The sequence below is a fragment of the Phyllopteryx taeniolatus genome, chromosome 6, assembly GCF_024500385.1.
Source record: "Phyllopteryx taeniolatus isolate TA_2022b chromosome 6, UOR_Ptae_1.2, whole genome shotgun sequence".
Lineage (NCBI taxonomy): Eukaryota > Metazoa > Chordata > Actinopteri > Syngnathiformes > Syngnathidae > Phyllopteryx > Phyllopteryx taeniolatus.
In genome coordinates, this window is record NC_084507.1 from 4440835 (window position 1) to 4457336 (window position 16502).

General features: G+C 40.9%; 1 protein-coding gene across 27 annotated transcripts in view; it reads right to left on the reverse strand.

Annotated features, from left to right (window-relative positions):
• Positions 1-16502, reverse strand: part of rims2a (regulating synaptic membrane exocytosis 2a) — a 173029-nt gene that overhangs the window by 60880 nt on the left and 95647 nt on the right. For 21 of the 27 annotated variants that reach the window (XM_061776514.1, XM_061776509.1, XM_061776507.1 and 18 more), the window contains 3 exons: positions 2881-3092; positions 1124-1243; positions 32-131 (listed from right to left, as the gene is read on the reverse strand). In XM_061776514.1, coding sequence (XP_061632498.1) covers positions 32-131; positions 1124-1243; positions 2881-3092 — 432 coding nt within the window. Of the gene's footprint in view, positions 1-31; positions 132-1123; positions 1244-2880; positions 3093-3270; positions 3339-16502 lie in introns of all 27 variants that reach the window. The other 6 variants (XM_061776521.1, XM_061776515.1, XM_061776511.1 and 3 more) reach the window with 1 other exon arrangement.

Consider the following 16502-nt stretch of genomic DNA (forward strand, 5'->3'; position numbering starts at 1 on the left):
AAGATCTTCATGTTTGAGGAATTATGAATACCTGGTCTGAGGTGCCCAACAGTATCTGCTAGACTTCCTTTTCTCACTTTCGTGATGAAAGCACAAAGCCTACCAGATTCTGTCATCTTGCCTCCGACCACCTGTGATGAAGAAGAGAGGTGAATGTAAGAGCAACTCCGCATTGATGGATATGAAACCACTTTCGAGGATAACCTGTGAGCAGTTTACCTCTATTTACAATACATACTCCTGTTTGTTTACAGTTGTAAATCTTTTTTTCTTACAGTTTACAGTTTTCAAGTATGATACTACAGTAAAGCTTTTCAAATGGAAAGTCTGAGATAAAAGTTTTTATTCTTTGTTTTCTTTCAGTTTTTAATGTCTAGGGTAATGCTTTAGTCCTATGTACTGTTCTGTGGTTCTGTAACAGTGCAAGCCTGTGGGCTAGAAGTGTCCTGTAGTCAAGATGCCATACTCTACCTTCATCATACAAATAAAATCCTGCTTAATGGAGGCTGAATGCCAACATACAAAGGAGCTTAGGGAAGTCTGCTAAATGAAATGGCTTTATGTAACAGGCTGAGGCCGAAGCGGGGGCCTCAAAGAAGAGAACAGAGAGAGATGGACTGCGAGGGCAAAGCTGGCAGCCTGAATGATGGACTGACTGGCTGGACTACAGAGTGTATTTGCTGCTGCTGAGGAGACAGAAATGCACAAAGGCTCTGAGCAAACACAAACGTGCATTTTTAGGAGGCTCATTTAATCAATAATGATTTTTTTCCCCCTCATGTTGCTGCTCTTTGTTCACTTTCCTTCTGGTCCTCTATCTGCCTGGACTTAAGTTGTTTTTGAGGCATATGGAATGATCTTATTCATGTATGCAAGGGACAACAATAGCACTTTACAGTATGTGGAGATGCTAGCAAAACATGTACTCCAACATGTAACTTAATCATTTTAATGGTTTTAGTTTCGAGCATGCTGATATTATACAATGGTATTGATTATGACCAGAGTCAAGTCCCACTGAATACTAATACAGAATAAGGTTGTGATGTAAGGAGATATTGGGAGTAGCACAGGAAAATCACACAAAAAGAATATGATCAACCCATTACTACAGTAAGCTCACCTTAAGACCAAGCAGAGCTCCTGAGTCTCGAGGCACACTTCCATCTTTCATTCTCTTATTGAGCAAAATGCGCCCTATGAGGCGATCCCCGTCTTTGGACGGCTGCCACGTCACCGGATGCTATGAGGTCAGAGCAACAACACACTTTGTGTTTACAAACTTGAATGTGATCACTTGAGATAAGTTCAGTGAATGGGGGCATTTGGGGAAGTGTTCATTCACTTAGAGCAGGGGTGTCAAACTCATTTTTGTCGCGGGCCACATTGTAGTTACGGTTTCCCTCAGAGGGCCGTTATTACTGTGAAACCATACAAATCTTTAATCACCTCATCATTTTTATTTATTTTTTTGTCCTGTTTGGCTGTAACAGCCTAACAGCTGAATCACCTCATCATATTATTACACCCGAAATTTATAAACTAGTTTTGGAATCTGAAATCAAGGGTAATGGGTTTTTCAACTATTGTTCATATTTGGTAACACAAAATTGCTTGCAATATCTCAATGTTATTTACAAAATATGACAATTTGAAATCTTGGTACAGATTTGAACAAGAATCATGTAAGTTGACACACATGATTTGCCTTCGCGGGCCACATAAAATCATGTGGCGGGCCGGATCTGGCCCCCGGGCCTTGAGTTTGACACCTGTGACTTAGCGGGAGAACGTTCACACAAGCTCGCTACTCAAGTGGAGTGTAATAAAACGATATTTTTAATGTTTAATTTGATTTTTTTTTAAAAACCTTTCCTCAGAAAATGAATACTTCGATATACCTTATAGTAAATATGAAATATAACAAATTCACAATAGCATTGTTATTTCCAGAGCTTATGTGAACCTGCCAGAGTGAGGGGTGGCGTAAGTGTCATGCAGTGCCCTATGCAGAGTAAAGCAAGCAGCCCCAGTATTACTGAACCAGCGCATTGTGGGACAGAAAGTCAGTGTCTCATGCAAAAGATTCACGACACACATACAACCACTTTTTAATAGGAGTTGTTGAAGGGATAGCAGACTATGAAAAGGGCTAAAAGGGTCATTTTGGATAGAATAACCAAATAAGAGAAATGATTAAAAAAGATGAAAAGCACTGCACACAACGAAGCAGTGAGACACACACGGGGTGAAAACAGACACAGCAGTGGAAGGGAAAAAAGAAAAACATAAAAACACACACACAAAAAAAAAATCAAATCTTCTCTATTAGGTGTGCTGACAATTAGTTGGGGTTTTGTATAAAAGTGGGTGGAATATTGGCCAGGGGAAGGTTTTATCTGGACTGGTTGCTGTGGGGGAGGGCAGCAGAGTATGAGGGACGGCCTAAGGTTTGCCTGTCGCTCTAACAGGACCGCTGCAGAGGAACCACACAAAATACGAAAACGAGCATGCAACTAGGAGAGACACACATTCCTTTTTGCCATGACAAACAGAGAAGTTGAGTGTCAGTGGTCTGCTTTACTACTACAACTGTAAGGTGTGTTTTTTTCTATTGGGGAGCAAAACAGCAAGTACAAGTAGCAAGCAAAGAGGTTTTCCCTGCAAGATTTTTTTTCCAGCCACACCAAGCAAGGTGCAACCATAATTAACCCAAAACAAAAAGGAACAAAATCGTAAAAGAAATAGATTTTAGACGTCATATAAAACGCAAAAAAAGAAACATCTCACCTATGTACACTTAGTGACACAGAGCAAACAAAGACGGGGAGGTCATAGATAGATTTGTTTTGTAAAATGCAGGCTACATTGTCTCAGTACCTTCTCACTATGGCTATGCTCCTCGTTTAGGGTAGTGCTACTGCACGTATCAACTCCTGAGTCTTTAACTTGCGGTTCACACCACGCCAAGTCCTCTTCAAATGAGTGTCCCCCAAAGCGCACCATTTTCTTTTGCCTCTCAGATAAGGTGTGTGCCGGCTCAGACATAAATGCCTGCTCAATTGTTTTTCTTTTTCCCCTTTGACTGTCCCCTAAAGGTGTGGGATAAAAACAGAAAGAAAACAGAAAAAGAACATGCAAAGGTGTAAATAAAACAAAGGAAATGTGAAATGACAATAGACTCTGGAATACAGGGAATGAGGGGAGGAGAAGGAGAAAGAGAAAGATAGAGGTTACGAGGCAGGAGGGAGGGGGCTCCACATGTCTCACCAAAGACATTGGGGAGGCCTCGCTGCTATGCCAAGATGCATGGTCCCACCAATGGCCATCCAAATCTCCTGTAAGGTTGGGGGAGGGTGTACGTACATAAGAGAGGACAGCAAGAGGGAGCAGTGAGGACATCACAAACCACAACATAGACACAACCTGACGAGTTCGTACGCACACAGACTCAAGTATATACAAAGACCCCAATGCACATACCGTAATTTCTCGCGTATAATGCGCATTTTTTCCCTCAAAAAATTGTCAAACGTCAATAGTGTGCATTATACATAGGTATAGAGGCAGATGGGGGAAAAAAAAATCATATTTTTTTATAAATGTATGCCGCCATCGAGAGGTTATGAAAAAGCTGCACACTTTCATTCCAAAATGCCACCGCGACCGAGAGGTTATGAGAAAGGTGTACGCGTTCATTCTAATATGCCACCGCCACCTAGTGGTTATGAAAAAGGTGTAGCCTACACTTTCATTCCACTATGACAGGGGTACGTATGACTGCATATATGTACAGTTGTGCTCATGAGTTTACATACCCTGGCAGAATTTGTGAAATATTATTATTATTATTATTATTTAAATATGACTGATGACTGAACAACAATCATCATTAATTATGTTTTTATTTGTTTTTGTCTCTATGGTTATGTTTTGTTTAATGATAATGCTTTTCTGAAATGCTTGACCGTTTAATTCGAATCCCATTAAAATACAATGAAATGTGTTTCACATGGCCCTTCATGTTTTCTTTAAAGAATTGTACCCATCTTACAAATTATGCCTGGGTAATCAAACATAAACACAACTGTGTGTTTTCTAATTTACTAAATAAAAGTAGGGCTGTGAATTTCAAAATAAGAGCAAGTAAATAAAAGAGAATTCCGTGTTCAAATAAAGTGCTTAACTTCAGAATAATAATTTGAAAAAACTAATAAAACACAGATAAACCTTCATGTTTTGATCATATGGGTAGAAGCAAAATCATGCATTGTAAAAATGCATTATAAATAGGTTGAAGGGTTTTCCAGAATTTTGAGGTCAACTTTGGGGGTGCGTATAACAGATGGGTGCACATTATACACGTGAAATTACGGTACTCCACAAATTCTCAGAACCATATATGATCCCTATGGAAAAAGCAAAATGGCAGTTGTGGTTATAACAAAAAAGGTACTGACTTGACCAACATAAGGAAAACACACGCTCAGATCAAAGAACCATAAAAGCTAATTGTTATGAGACATGTTTGTCTTCCCCAGAGTTGTGACAAAGCATCATTATCATAATCATTACCACCATCAATACAACCATCAGATGTTAGTGTGAAAACAAATTATGCATTTTGATAAAACACTATGAGTGTCCCTTGACAGGCTTTAGCCCCGGTGACCCTCTAACAACAGCTGACAACAGTGATTATCCTCCCCAGCTGCTTTGGTGTCAGCAGCATAAACACTAGAGAGCATTTCAGCATGGTAGACAAACTCTATTTAACGAATCACTTGCCTAGGGCCAAATTTTTTTTAAACAACTTTATTTTCAAGTTTTCCAGTTACAAAGACATTGAACAGTTGTTTTATATAAATATCTATATTTATCTATATCTATATCTAATATATCATAAATATTATGCAGATACCCCCCTAGGCTCAACCGAAAAGAAATCAAAAACATAATAAAATAATACACAGAATATTGAAACATATAATAAAAAAATAAAAATAAATAAATACAAACATACATACATACAGTGGGTATGGAAAGTATTGCAGCAATTTTCTAAAATCATTTAAGTTATTTTTTTTTCCTCAATGTGAACAGGCTAAGCGGTATAAAAAATGGATGACGGCTAAATCTTACAAGTTCTTCTGGATGAACAGACCAAAGAAAATCCTACAAACACTCCAAAAACTTGAGTCTTTACAGAACAGTTGAAACTGTTATAATTACAAAGAAGAGATATACTCATCCATCCATCCATTTCCCTTACCACTTATCCTCATTAGGCAATAATATCCATCCATCCATTTTCTGAGCCGCTTCTCCTCACTAGGGTCGCGGGCGTGCTGGAGCCTATCCCAGCTGTCATCGGGCAGGAGGCGGGGTACACCCTGAACTGGTTGCCAGCCAATCGCAGGGCACATAGAAACTAACAACCATTCGCACTCACAGTCATGCCTACGGGCAATTTAGAGTCTCCAATTAATGCATGTTTTTGGGATGTGGGAGGAAACCGGAGTGCCCGGAGAAAACCCACGCAGGCACGGGGAGAACATGCAAACTCCACACCGGCGGGGACGGGGATTGAACCCCGCACCTCAGAACTGTGAGGCTGATGCTCTAACCAGTCGGCCACCGTGCCGCTAGGCAATAATATGATTTTTAATATTTAATTCTTGTTGGTGTATGTACACTATGATATCTATACAGTATACCTCACAGTATACCGGTCTTCCAAGGCCATCTTCCACATTTGTTAAAACGAGTGGGCACAGGTGTCAGCATGCAGGGCCAAGCAGTATTCCTTTTCTGATCTCTCAAGCTTTATTAACAATGGCACTTTACAATTGGGCACTTATCCCCAACAAGGCACTGTGTGGTTTTTAAGGCAGGAGGAAACTCATCACGCTCGTGAATTGTGAGCATCAGCAGTCTATGCCCAGCCCTGCCTGTTCGCCTTGACTCCTCGGCCCCACAAAGTGATGATTCAGGATGGAGGCAGAATGCAGGCAGTGGCGGAGTTCACCACCAGTACGCTCTCCATCACTTTGACAGCTCAATAAAAAAACTGTGTAAACTATTAATTGGATCAATAATTATTGATGCTGGTTTTACTATAACTCAAGCGGTGCAGAAAAGAGGCATGTGTGAAACTGTGGACAGTATGTTACCAAGGTGATAGAGTCGCAGAAAGTGACATATAGGCCCATCCATCCATTTTCTTTACCGCTTATCCTCACTAGTGTCGCGGGCTGCTGGAGCCTATCCCAGCTATCTCCGGGCAGGAGGCAGGGTACACCCTAAACTGGTCCCCAGCCAATCGCAGGGCACATAGAAACAAACAACCATTCGCACACACATTCACTCCTACGGGCAGTTTAGAGTCTTCAAACAACCTACCACGCATGTTTTGGGGATGTGGGAGGAAACCAGAGAGCACGGAGAAAACCCATGCAGGGACGGGGAGAACATGCAAACTCCACACAGGCGGGGCCGGGATTTGAACCCCTGTACCCAGAACTGTGAGGCAGATGTGCTAACCAGTCGTTCACTGTGCCGGCGACATATAGACCCGTTCCAAAAAAATAGAATATAATGGAAAAGTTTATTTATTTATTTATTTTAAAGTAAGTGTGCCTTTCATTCGGGAATCAAGGTCCAAGGGTTTGAAGGAAGACGGGTGAAGAACCGAACCCAAGCTGCTTCAGCTCCAGTGTGAAATATCCAAAGTCACTCATGATTTGGGGTGCAATGTCCAGTGCAGGTGTCGGTAAACTCTGCTTTCTTAAATCCAAGGTCACCGCAACAGTCTATCAGACTGTTTTAGAGGACTTCATGATTCCTGCTGCTGAGGATGTATGGAGATGCAGATTTCATCTTCCAGCAGGACCTGGCCCCTACCCATACCGCCAGAAGCACCAAAACCTGGTTTGATCACCATGCCATCACAGTGCTTGACTGGCTAGCCAACTCGCCGGATCTAAACCCCATTGAGAATCTATGGGGTATTATTAAGAGGAAAATGAGGGGCAGCAGACCCAAAAACAAAGAAGAACTGACAGAAAGTATGAAGGAAATCTGGGCTTCCATAACTCCAAGCCAATGCCACAGGCTGGTTGCCTCAATGCCATGGTGCATCGAGGCAGTGATTAAAACAAAGGGATTCCCAACCAAGTAGTGAAGATTAACATCGTTTTGAAAGTACCATATTTTGATTGATTTAATTAGACCCTAATTTCTTTCTTTTTCTCTCCAAAAACTGAGGAGTAAATGGTTAGTTCTTCACAGTATTCTAATTTTTTAAATTCCTGATACCATGGGTTTTATGAGCTGGAAGCCCAAATTATGTAAAAGTAAACAAATAAATAGTTTAAATTGTGGGTCCTGAATCTGTAATTTTAAAGTTTAACTTTTTGAATGGAATTATGGAAATAAAACTTTTCCATGATATAAATATTTTTGGGAAAGGGTCTGTATTTGCAAGAGATCACATAGTTTAGCTATTAAAATACTATTTAATGAATTTTTCTCATTAAGAGTTAATTAAGATGAGTAACTATCTCAGAGTTTCTCCCATTAAACTGCACAGGCTCGCTCGAAGTGAGCTGGAGCCTAACCCAACTGACTTACAGCGCAAGGTGGACTTCACCCTGGATTGATTGCCATTCACTCTTATAGACAGGCCACCATTCACACTTACATTCAACCGTCACTGAGTGGCACATGAACCCCCGCTGACTGCACAGACGTCAAGCAAATGAAACACGACACTATCAGCAACTAGTTGAATCAAATACTTTCAAGTTGTCTAATAGCTCCACAGGGTTACAAAAACAGATTTCCACAGCGATGAATCATGAATGTTTGGCTCTCAGTGTACAACGCTCACCTCACTGCTGTAGTTAGTCATCCAGTCCCCTTTTCTGTCTGTTCGGTACGATTATGAGACTGCATGTCAGGGGAATCAATAGAGAGTAAAACACAGGGAGAGGTTCATAGCCGAAAATCAGTAACCTTCTCTCATAGGCACAAGCCAGACCCATTACAGCTGGCACACCCTCTTGCCTCCTAACTCCCCTTCTTCTCATTCCATCCAACCCTCCTCCCTCCAGGGGTACCCTTGGGGTTATGAAGGTTTGAGAGTATAAAAAGGACCCTGCCTAGCCTGCTATTACATCTCATCTCCTCACCCAGGCAAGCTGAGTGCACAAACCCTGAGATGCTGACAGAACACATACGGCCAAAAGGTGCTTTGCGCCCTCTTTTCTGTCTCTTTGCCGATCTGGCCTTAGGTGCACGCAGGTCGATTGTTTTAGTTTTGCTTTGCCCGCAGAACAGAAGAGAACAGTCGAGGTCAACTTTTTTAGCTTAACAGTGAATGATAATCATGGTCAATATCATTCTGGGGACAACTTAAAAACAGGTGTATCTATGGCTGGCTTTCTTGTCACCTTTACAATTTTTTATCTATTAGTGTTATTACATAATTACACATTATTCTGTATTTAAATAATGTTAATGCATATTAATTTGTTAGCAAAATGATTCAGTGGGTCAGTTCACTATTTATTTGGGTCAATCACCAAACCTGCTGAAAGCATACATTTGCAACAGCTGTAATTGTCATCAGAAAGTAGAACAGTCAATTATAAAAATGAAATAAATCCATGTAAACTGGCTCAGAAAAATTGCTTTCTAAAACAATCAAATTCAGTTCAAATCCTATGTTTGTTTTCTGACTAACTCCTATACAGACTGGCATGTGGAAGTGGCAGGCACATGCAAACAGAATCAACACAAACTCTGACCCGAAAACAGCCTGACTTCCTCCCTACTTGTGTTGAGCGGCTACCTGGAAAGCCTCACATCAATAATATATCACCAGCTGTGTTTCGCAGTGAGAAGAACAGTTAATAGAACAAAGCAAGATGAAGACGAAATATATCGGTCATGTGGCAGGTGTTCACAGAGGGGAACTGTGCCAATGTACTCTCTTCCTCTATTCATTTGGTAACCATGCCTACATTCTCCAGTAGGGATGTCCCGATCCGATCATGTGATCAAAAATCAGGGTGGATCACATGATTTTCAGCTGATCGAAATTGGGTTAAAAAGGTTTTATTTATTTTCTGACATTTTTATGTAACAACATGACAAAATATTCCAAAGGTACAAACCTCTTGCCAAATGGAACAGTAATAGCTTCATTTTATATTATACAGTATTAGTATGTGAAAGAGACGCAGTCAGCCTCACAGTTCTGAGGACCCGGGTTCAATCCCCGGCCCCGCCTGTGTGGAGTTTGCATGTTCTCCCCGTGCCTGCGTGGGTTTTCTCCGGGCACTCTGGTTCCTCCCACATCCCAAAAACATGCATTAATTGAAGACTCTGAATTGCCCGTAGGTGTGACTGTGCGTGCGAATGGTTGTTTGTTTGTATGTGCCCTACAATTGGCTGGCAACCAGTTCAGGGTGTACCCCGCCTCCTGCCCAATGACAGCTGGGATAGGCTCCAGCACGCCCGCGACCCTAGTGAGGAGAAGCGGCTCAGAAAATGGATGGATGGATGGATGGATGGAAGAGACGCAGACTATGTGTGTGCATGACACACAGAGACAACCTGCCTTGATTCTATTGGCCCGTTGCACCAAGCTGGTGTGGAAAAAGATGTGACACGTACCACCGACCCAAGAGCAAGCTGAAAGACACTGTATTTCTATATAAGTATGCAAAGCCGCCTAGCCGAACGGTGTCGTCAACAAGTCGAGAGAACGTCAGACACGATTGTGACGCACTCAAACGACTTAACTTCAAATAGAAAGTTTAATGAGTGTGAATTATTTTGTGACAAGCAAGCTTGTTGCCCATTTGGTTGCATTAGCCTACATTTTAGACAAACTATAACTATGTAAGTGTATTGTTTACCATCAATACGCTCAGACAGAGGAATCCCCCACACCATGATAAAGCTTTTATGGGCCAGTTACGTAACCTGGGGAAAAAAATTATCAAAGCACCATACAAGCGTTAACATTGAATTTGCATAACATTGAATTTGCATAACTGTCATACGGTTGTACTTCATGTATTTGCTAATATTATTAGCTCTCCGTCCTGTGACTCAAACGAGGAGTTTCAGTACAAAGAAATGACAAGAACATTAAGTTGCCTGAGTTGGGCCAATACACATTTTAAGTAGTTTCAATACATTAGAAATTACACAGGACATAACACGCAACATTTATACAACAAATAAAAATAAAGACTGAAAAATAACAGTAATATTAAAATGTATGGCATCTGATTTAAAAACCATGACAAAGCCCAAATGCTTTCGACTATCTAAAAGTTTTTTTTTTTATTCATTCAAATTTGGCAGGCAAGACATTCTTTGGGCCTCTTTAGTGGGTTGATGACTCTATACCTATGTGCCAAATGTTTAATATTTTTTAAGTGCAGTTTTTGTGAACAGAGCCTGATTTATTTACTTATTTTTTATTTATCTAAGATATTGTGTTTATTCTTCTACATTCAATACCAATGTTCTTTAGAATTGAAGGTTAATTGCTCTTAAAAAGGATGTACTTGAATTATTATGTTCTGTATTATCATTATATCAGTGACATTACAAAAACCTTCAACGATACTATCGTTTATCGTGATAGTTTTTGGAAAAATATATCGTCCCAAAACAATTTGCTATCATGGGAGGCTGAAACATGAAATATTGAGAGAGAGCGCAACACCAATGGATAATCCAAAAATACTGTACAGATTGTACAAATAAAAATCTGCAATATAGCGGGACCACGGAGCAACAACCGCCATCTAGCGGAGGATTAATTGTATTCCATGACAATCAGTTGCAAGGATTCATTGTTCCAGGGCTGGGACTCACTGTTTCAAGACTTGTGCATCTTGTGACTCAAATAGTCTCAAGTGTAAAATGATCTGTGTATGAGTACTAAAATACCAGACATGCAAAAACCAAAGGCACGAAAAAGGTGACCAAAAAAAAATATATATATTTTAGGAGGGTTCTGGGGGGATCCCCCGAGCCCCAGCAGATAATCTTTTTATTTTATTTTAATATAAATTAAGCAATCTGGAAAACTCTGAAGAGTACAATAAGGCAAAAAAAAAAAAAAAAACTTTCTTCACGCAGAAAAACATTTATTTACAGCGCTCAAGTGCATGTTGATGTACAAATTTAAGATTAAAATTAAATTTGCCTAATTTCTTTGCTTTTTTGTTCTGGCCTCCAACTTTAACCAGGCCCATCACCACCTGCACCTGATGCCCGCTTCAAGCTGTGCCACATGAATAGCATCCTCATCTTTAAGCACTCATACTGGAAAATAATTGACTAAAATCAGTTTGTTTCACTTCATTTTTCACTATTACCAACTTCAAAGGCTAATCCCAAATGCATCCTCCAGGAAAATATTAAGTACAACATTTTTCAGTTTTTATTGGCCATTTCCGAATTTGAAGTTAGTTCATTCTGTGTTGTGAAATAATCCTTAACATCGCTCCATCACTTAATACATTTCATAATTAATAAAAAATTTACGAGTGGATCAACTCTTGTTGCTGATGTTACGTGTGCTTTTCGCTGGTCCGCTGGGACCACAACCCGGGCCGCGACCCGCAGCACCTCAACGCGAAAAATACAAAAGATCAGTGAAACAAATACGATACGTGCTGATCTGATGAGCAAAAATTTTGCTTAAGCGTAAGAGTAGCAATCGAGGATGTCCGCTCCAGAGGAGGGTAGAGTAGCCAAACATTGTACTCAAGTAAGAGTACTGTTACTTGACAATAATGTGACTCAACTAAAAAGGAGTCCTCCACAAAATTACTGGAGTAAGAGTAAAAAGTACACAGCAGACTCTGTATCGGTCTGTCGTGGCGAAGAAGTAGCTGAGCCAAAAGGCGAAGCTCTCAATTTACCGGTCGAGCTATGTTCCTACCCTCACCTATGGTCACAGGCTGTAGTTTGTAACCGAAAGAACAAGCGGCTGAAATGAGTTTCTTCCGCAGAGTGTCTGGGCTCTTCCTTAGAGACAGGGTGAGAAGCTCGGTCATCTGGGAGGTACTCAGAGTCAAGCTGCTGCTCCTCCACATTGAGACGAACCAGATGAAGTGGCTTGGGCATCTGGTTAGGGTTCCCTGGTGAGGTGTTCTGGACACGTCCCACAGAGAAGAGGCTCCGGGGACAACCCAGGACACACTAGCTAACCTGGGAACGCCTCGGGACTCTAATTGCAAACGCACACAGGCACGCACACGGCCAATCAGACGGAAGGCCCTTCACACTCTCTGAGTGGTTTAGAGATCACGATGGGTTTTATGTGTGTGCTTTAATGTCAAGGAAATGTTTTTTTTCTTCCTTAAATAACTTGGCACCTGTACGCACCCCTTTTTTTGCCGCACCATTCAGAAATTAGGGCGCATATGCGACCAAATAGGATTCTCGAACTTTTTGCATCCAGAGACTCCTTGGAGACATTTTTCTAAGGAAACTCTTAATTCTAACACCAGACAGACATCTCTTTTCGAGAAAAAAAATAGCCGAACTCGTAAAATCATCGCTGAAATTATGTAAATAACAATAAGTTCATTTTACTGCAAAGCACATAAGTACATAAGGAAAATCAATATATTTAATGACCATAATTAATTTTACCTGATTCCCTTTTAAGAAACAGGAATCTAGGAAATTTCAACTGTGCTGTCCAGTATGCAGTTATTTATTCCACAGTCACACTGGTTGAATTTTTGGCTACAAAGTTACTGAATTGTTTCGGATTGGATCATTTGAAACCAATATCGTCGTTGACTCGGCAACCTACGAATCATGATAGGAATCGAATGGTTGCCAGAACAAATTGTTATATATATATATATATTGCTGAAATTTACAGGCCAATAGCCCTTTTGGAAGTACAGTGGTTTGTTCTGTTCGACGGATCAAGTCTGATTCTCATTAAACCTCAATTATAATACTAAGAAACCACAGTGGAAGCTTAAAAACTCCACTGTGACACAGTAAAACTGTTCCGGTATATGATGCTCCATTCTGCTTAACCGAACAGGACAGGAAAAAAAAAAAAAAAAAAAAAAAAAAAAAGTACAGTGGTGTAGTGACTGACTCAGGTGCCAGAAAGTTTAAGTAAGCCTCTGTCATCTAGAACTCAAAATTTCATATAGTGTAGCAACCTTCAGATTACGAGACTGATAAAAAGGTTTCTCATAACTTTCCCTAACTTTTATCCACATAAAAAGTGACATGGTGCCCCTTTACGATACAGATTAGTTTGATTTTAACGATTAAACTTAAATTTACTCTAATCCGGCTTGAGCTTTTTCCACGATTAATTACATTTTTAGTTAACCCTCATATACGCTACAGTGGGTACGGAAAGTATTCAGACCCCATTAAATTGTTCACTCTTTGTTATATAGCAGCCATTTGCTAAAATCAGTCGGGTTCATTTTTTTCCTCATTAATGTACACACAGTACCCCATATTGACAGAAAAAACATTTTGGCAGATTTATTAAAGAAGAAAAACTGAAATATCATACAGCCATAAGTATTCAGACCCTTTGCTGTGATGCTCATATATTTAACTTGGGTGCTGTCCATTTCTTCTGATCATCTTTGAGATGGTTCTCCACCTTCATTGGAGTCCAGTTGTGTTTGATTATACTGATTGGGCTTGATGAGGAAAGCCACACACCTGTCTATATAAGACCTTGCAGCTCACAGTGTCATATACTGCCCTGCAGTTCCATTATTGGAGCCGGGAGGGCGCTTTGCGTCCTCTCTCTCTCCCTCCTCCCCAATCTGTTTTCAGCACCTGTCTCCAATCAGCCTCATCACCACCGGCATATAAACCTGCCTGCGCCAGGAAATCCTCACCAAAGTATTGCAGTTACTTCCAGCGGTACCTTGGCCCATTTACCTCACGTAAGTCACTCTATTCATCGTTCCCTCTTTTGACTCCTGTGTCTCCTTGTTCTCAATGTTTTCCCCCGTGTTCCTGATCCACGTCATTCCTGCCGCCAAGCCAGCCGCCTATCCTCACCACTGGCTGCCACCTGTCCACGCTATCGCCTGCCAACCCACCTAGGACCACAGCCATTACCTTTCCTCAATAAACTGTTCATTATTTTACATCTGCCTCCGCCTGCTCTTGGATCCAGCTTCTCCCCATATGTGACACACAGTGCATGTCAGAGCAAATGAGAATCATTAGGTCAAAGGAACCGCCTGAAGAGCTCAGAGACAGAATTGTGGCAAGGCGCGGATCTGGCCATGGTTACAAAAAAAATTCTGCTCCACTTAATGTTCCTAAGAGCACAGTGGCCTCCATAATCCTTAAATGGAAGCCGTTTGGGAGGACCAGAACTCTTCCTAGAGCTGGCGATCCACCCAAACTGAGCAATCGAGGGAGAAGAGCCTTGGTGAGAGATGTAACGAAGAACCCAAGATCACTGCGGCTGACCTCCAGAGATGCTGTCAGGAGATGGGAGAAAGTTCGAGAAAGTCGACCATCACTGCAGCCCTCCACCAGTCGGGGCTTTATGGCAGAGTGGCCCGAGGGGAGCCTCTCCTCAGTGCAAGACACATGAAGGCCCGCATTGAGTTTGCTAAAACACCTGAAGGACTCCAAGATGGTGAGAAATAAGATTCTCTGGTCTGATGAGAAAATGTGTGGAGAAAAGCAGGCACTGCTCATCACCTGGCCAATGTAGTCTGAACAGTGAAGCATGGTGGTGGCAGCATTATGCTGTGGGTGTGTTTTTCAGCTGCAGGGACAGGACGACAGGTTGCAATCGAAGAAAAGATGAATACGTCCAAGTCCAGGCATATCCTGGATGAAAACCTTCTCCAGAGTGCTCAGGACCTCAGACTGGGCCGAAGGTTCACCTTCCAACAAGACAATGACCCTAAGCACACAGCTAAAATAACAAAACGAAAATAACTTGACTGTTTTTGAATGGTCTAGCCAGCCCCTTGACTTAAACCCAACTGAGCATCTCTGGAGAGACCTGAAAATGGCTGTCCACCAACATTCACCATCCAACCGGACAGAAATGGGGAGAATCTGCAAGGAGGAATGGGAGACGATCCCCAAATCCAGGTGTGGAAAATCTTGTTGCATCACTCCCAAAAAGACTCATGGCTGTATCAGCTCAAAAGGGTGCTTATACTAAATACTGAGCAAAGGGTCTGAATACTTATGGCTGTGTGATATTTCAGTTTTTCTTTTTTAATAAATTTGCAAAAATTACAACAATTCCGTTTTTTTCTGTCAATATGGGGTGCTGCGTGTACATTAATGAGGAAAAAAAAAAAAGATTAAAAGGGTTCTGAATAATTTCCGTACCCACTGTATATTTAATGAGAAAATGGTGACGTGTTAAATACTTATTTTAGCCGCTGTGTGTATGTGTGTGTGTGTGTGTGCGTGTACATATATATCCATCCATCCATCCATTTTCTGAGCCGCTTCTCCTCACTAGGGTTGCGGGCGTGCTGGAGCCTATCCCAGCTGTCATCGGGCAGGAGGCAGGGTACACCCTGAACTGGTTGCCAGCCAATCGCAGGGCACATACAAACAAACAACCAGTCACACTAACATTCACACCTACGGGCAATTTAGAGTCTCCAATTCATGCATGTTTTTGGGATGTGGGAGGAAACCGGAGTGCCCGGAGAAAACCCACGCAGGCACGGGGAGAACATGCAAACTCCACACAGGTGGGGCCCGGGATTGAACCCCAGTCCTCAGAACTGTGAGGCTGACGCTCTAACCAGTCGGCCACCGTGCCGCTATATATATATATATATATATATATATATATATATATATATATATATATATATATATATATATATATATATATACACGCACACGTATATATATATATATATATATATATATATATATATATATACACACACGCACACGTATATATATATTTTATTATTTATTTTTTTGGGGGGGGGGTGGATAGGTTCACAAAATCCGTGGTTCAGTTCGTATCTCGGTTTTGTGGTGACGGTTTTCGGTTTGGTATACGTTGAGTCTTAACATCTATCTTAAATTAAGATATCATAATTATTATGTCTTGAATATTTTATTTTATTTTTATTAATCATAAATATCTTTGTTCGTCTAGCTATGCCAGCAGCGTTTAGTTATAGGCAGAACAATCAATGCTCTTGAATTGGATGGCAAAAGGTACAATAAAGCTGTGTAACCACTTGCTCTTCATATAAGATACAATTCCAATGAAGTTGGGACGTTGTGTTAAACATAAATAAAAACAGAATACAATGGTTTGTAAATCATGTTCGACCTATATTTAATTGAATACACTACAAAGACAAGATATTTAATGATCAAACTGATAAATTTCCTTGTTTTTAGCAAATAATCATTAACTTAGAATTTTATGGCTGCAACACGTTCCAAAAAAGCTGGGA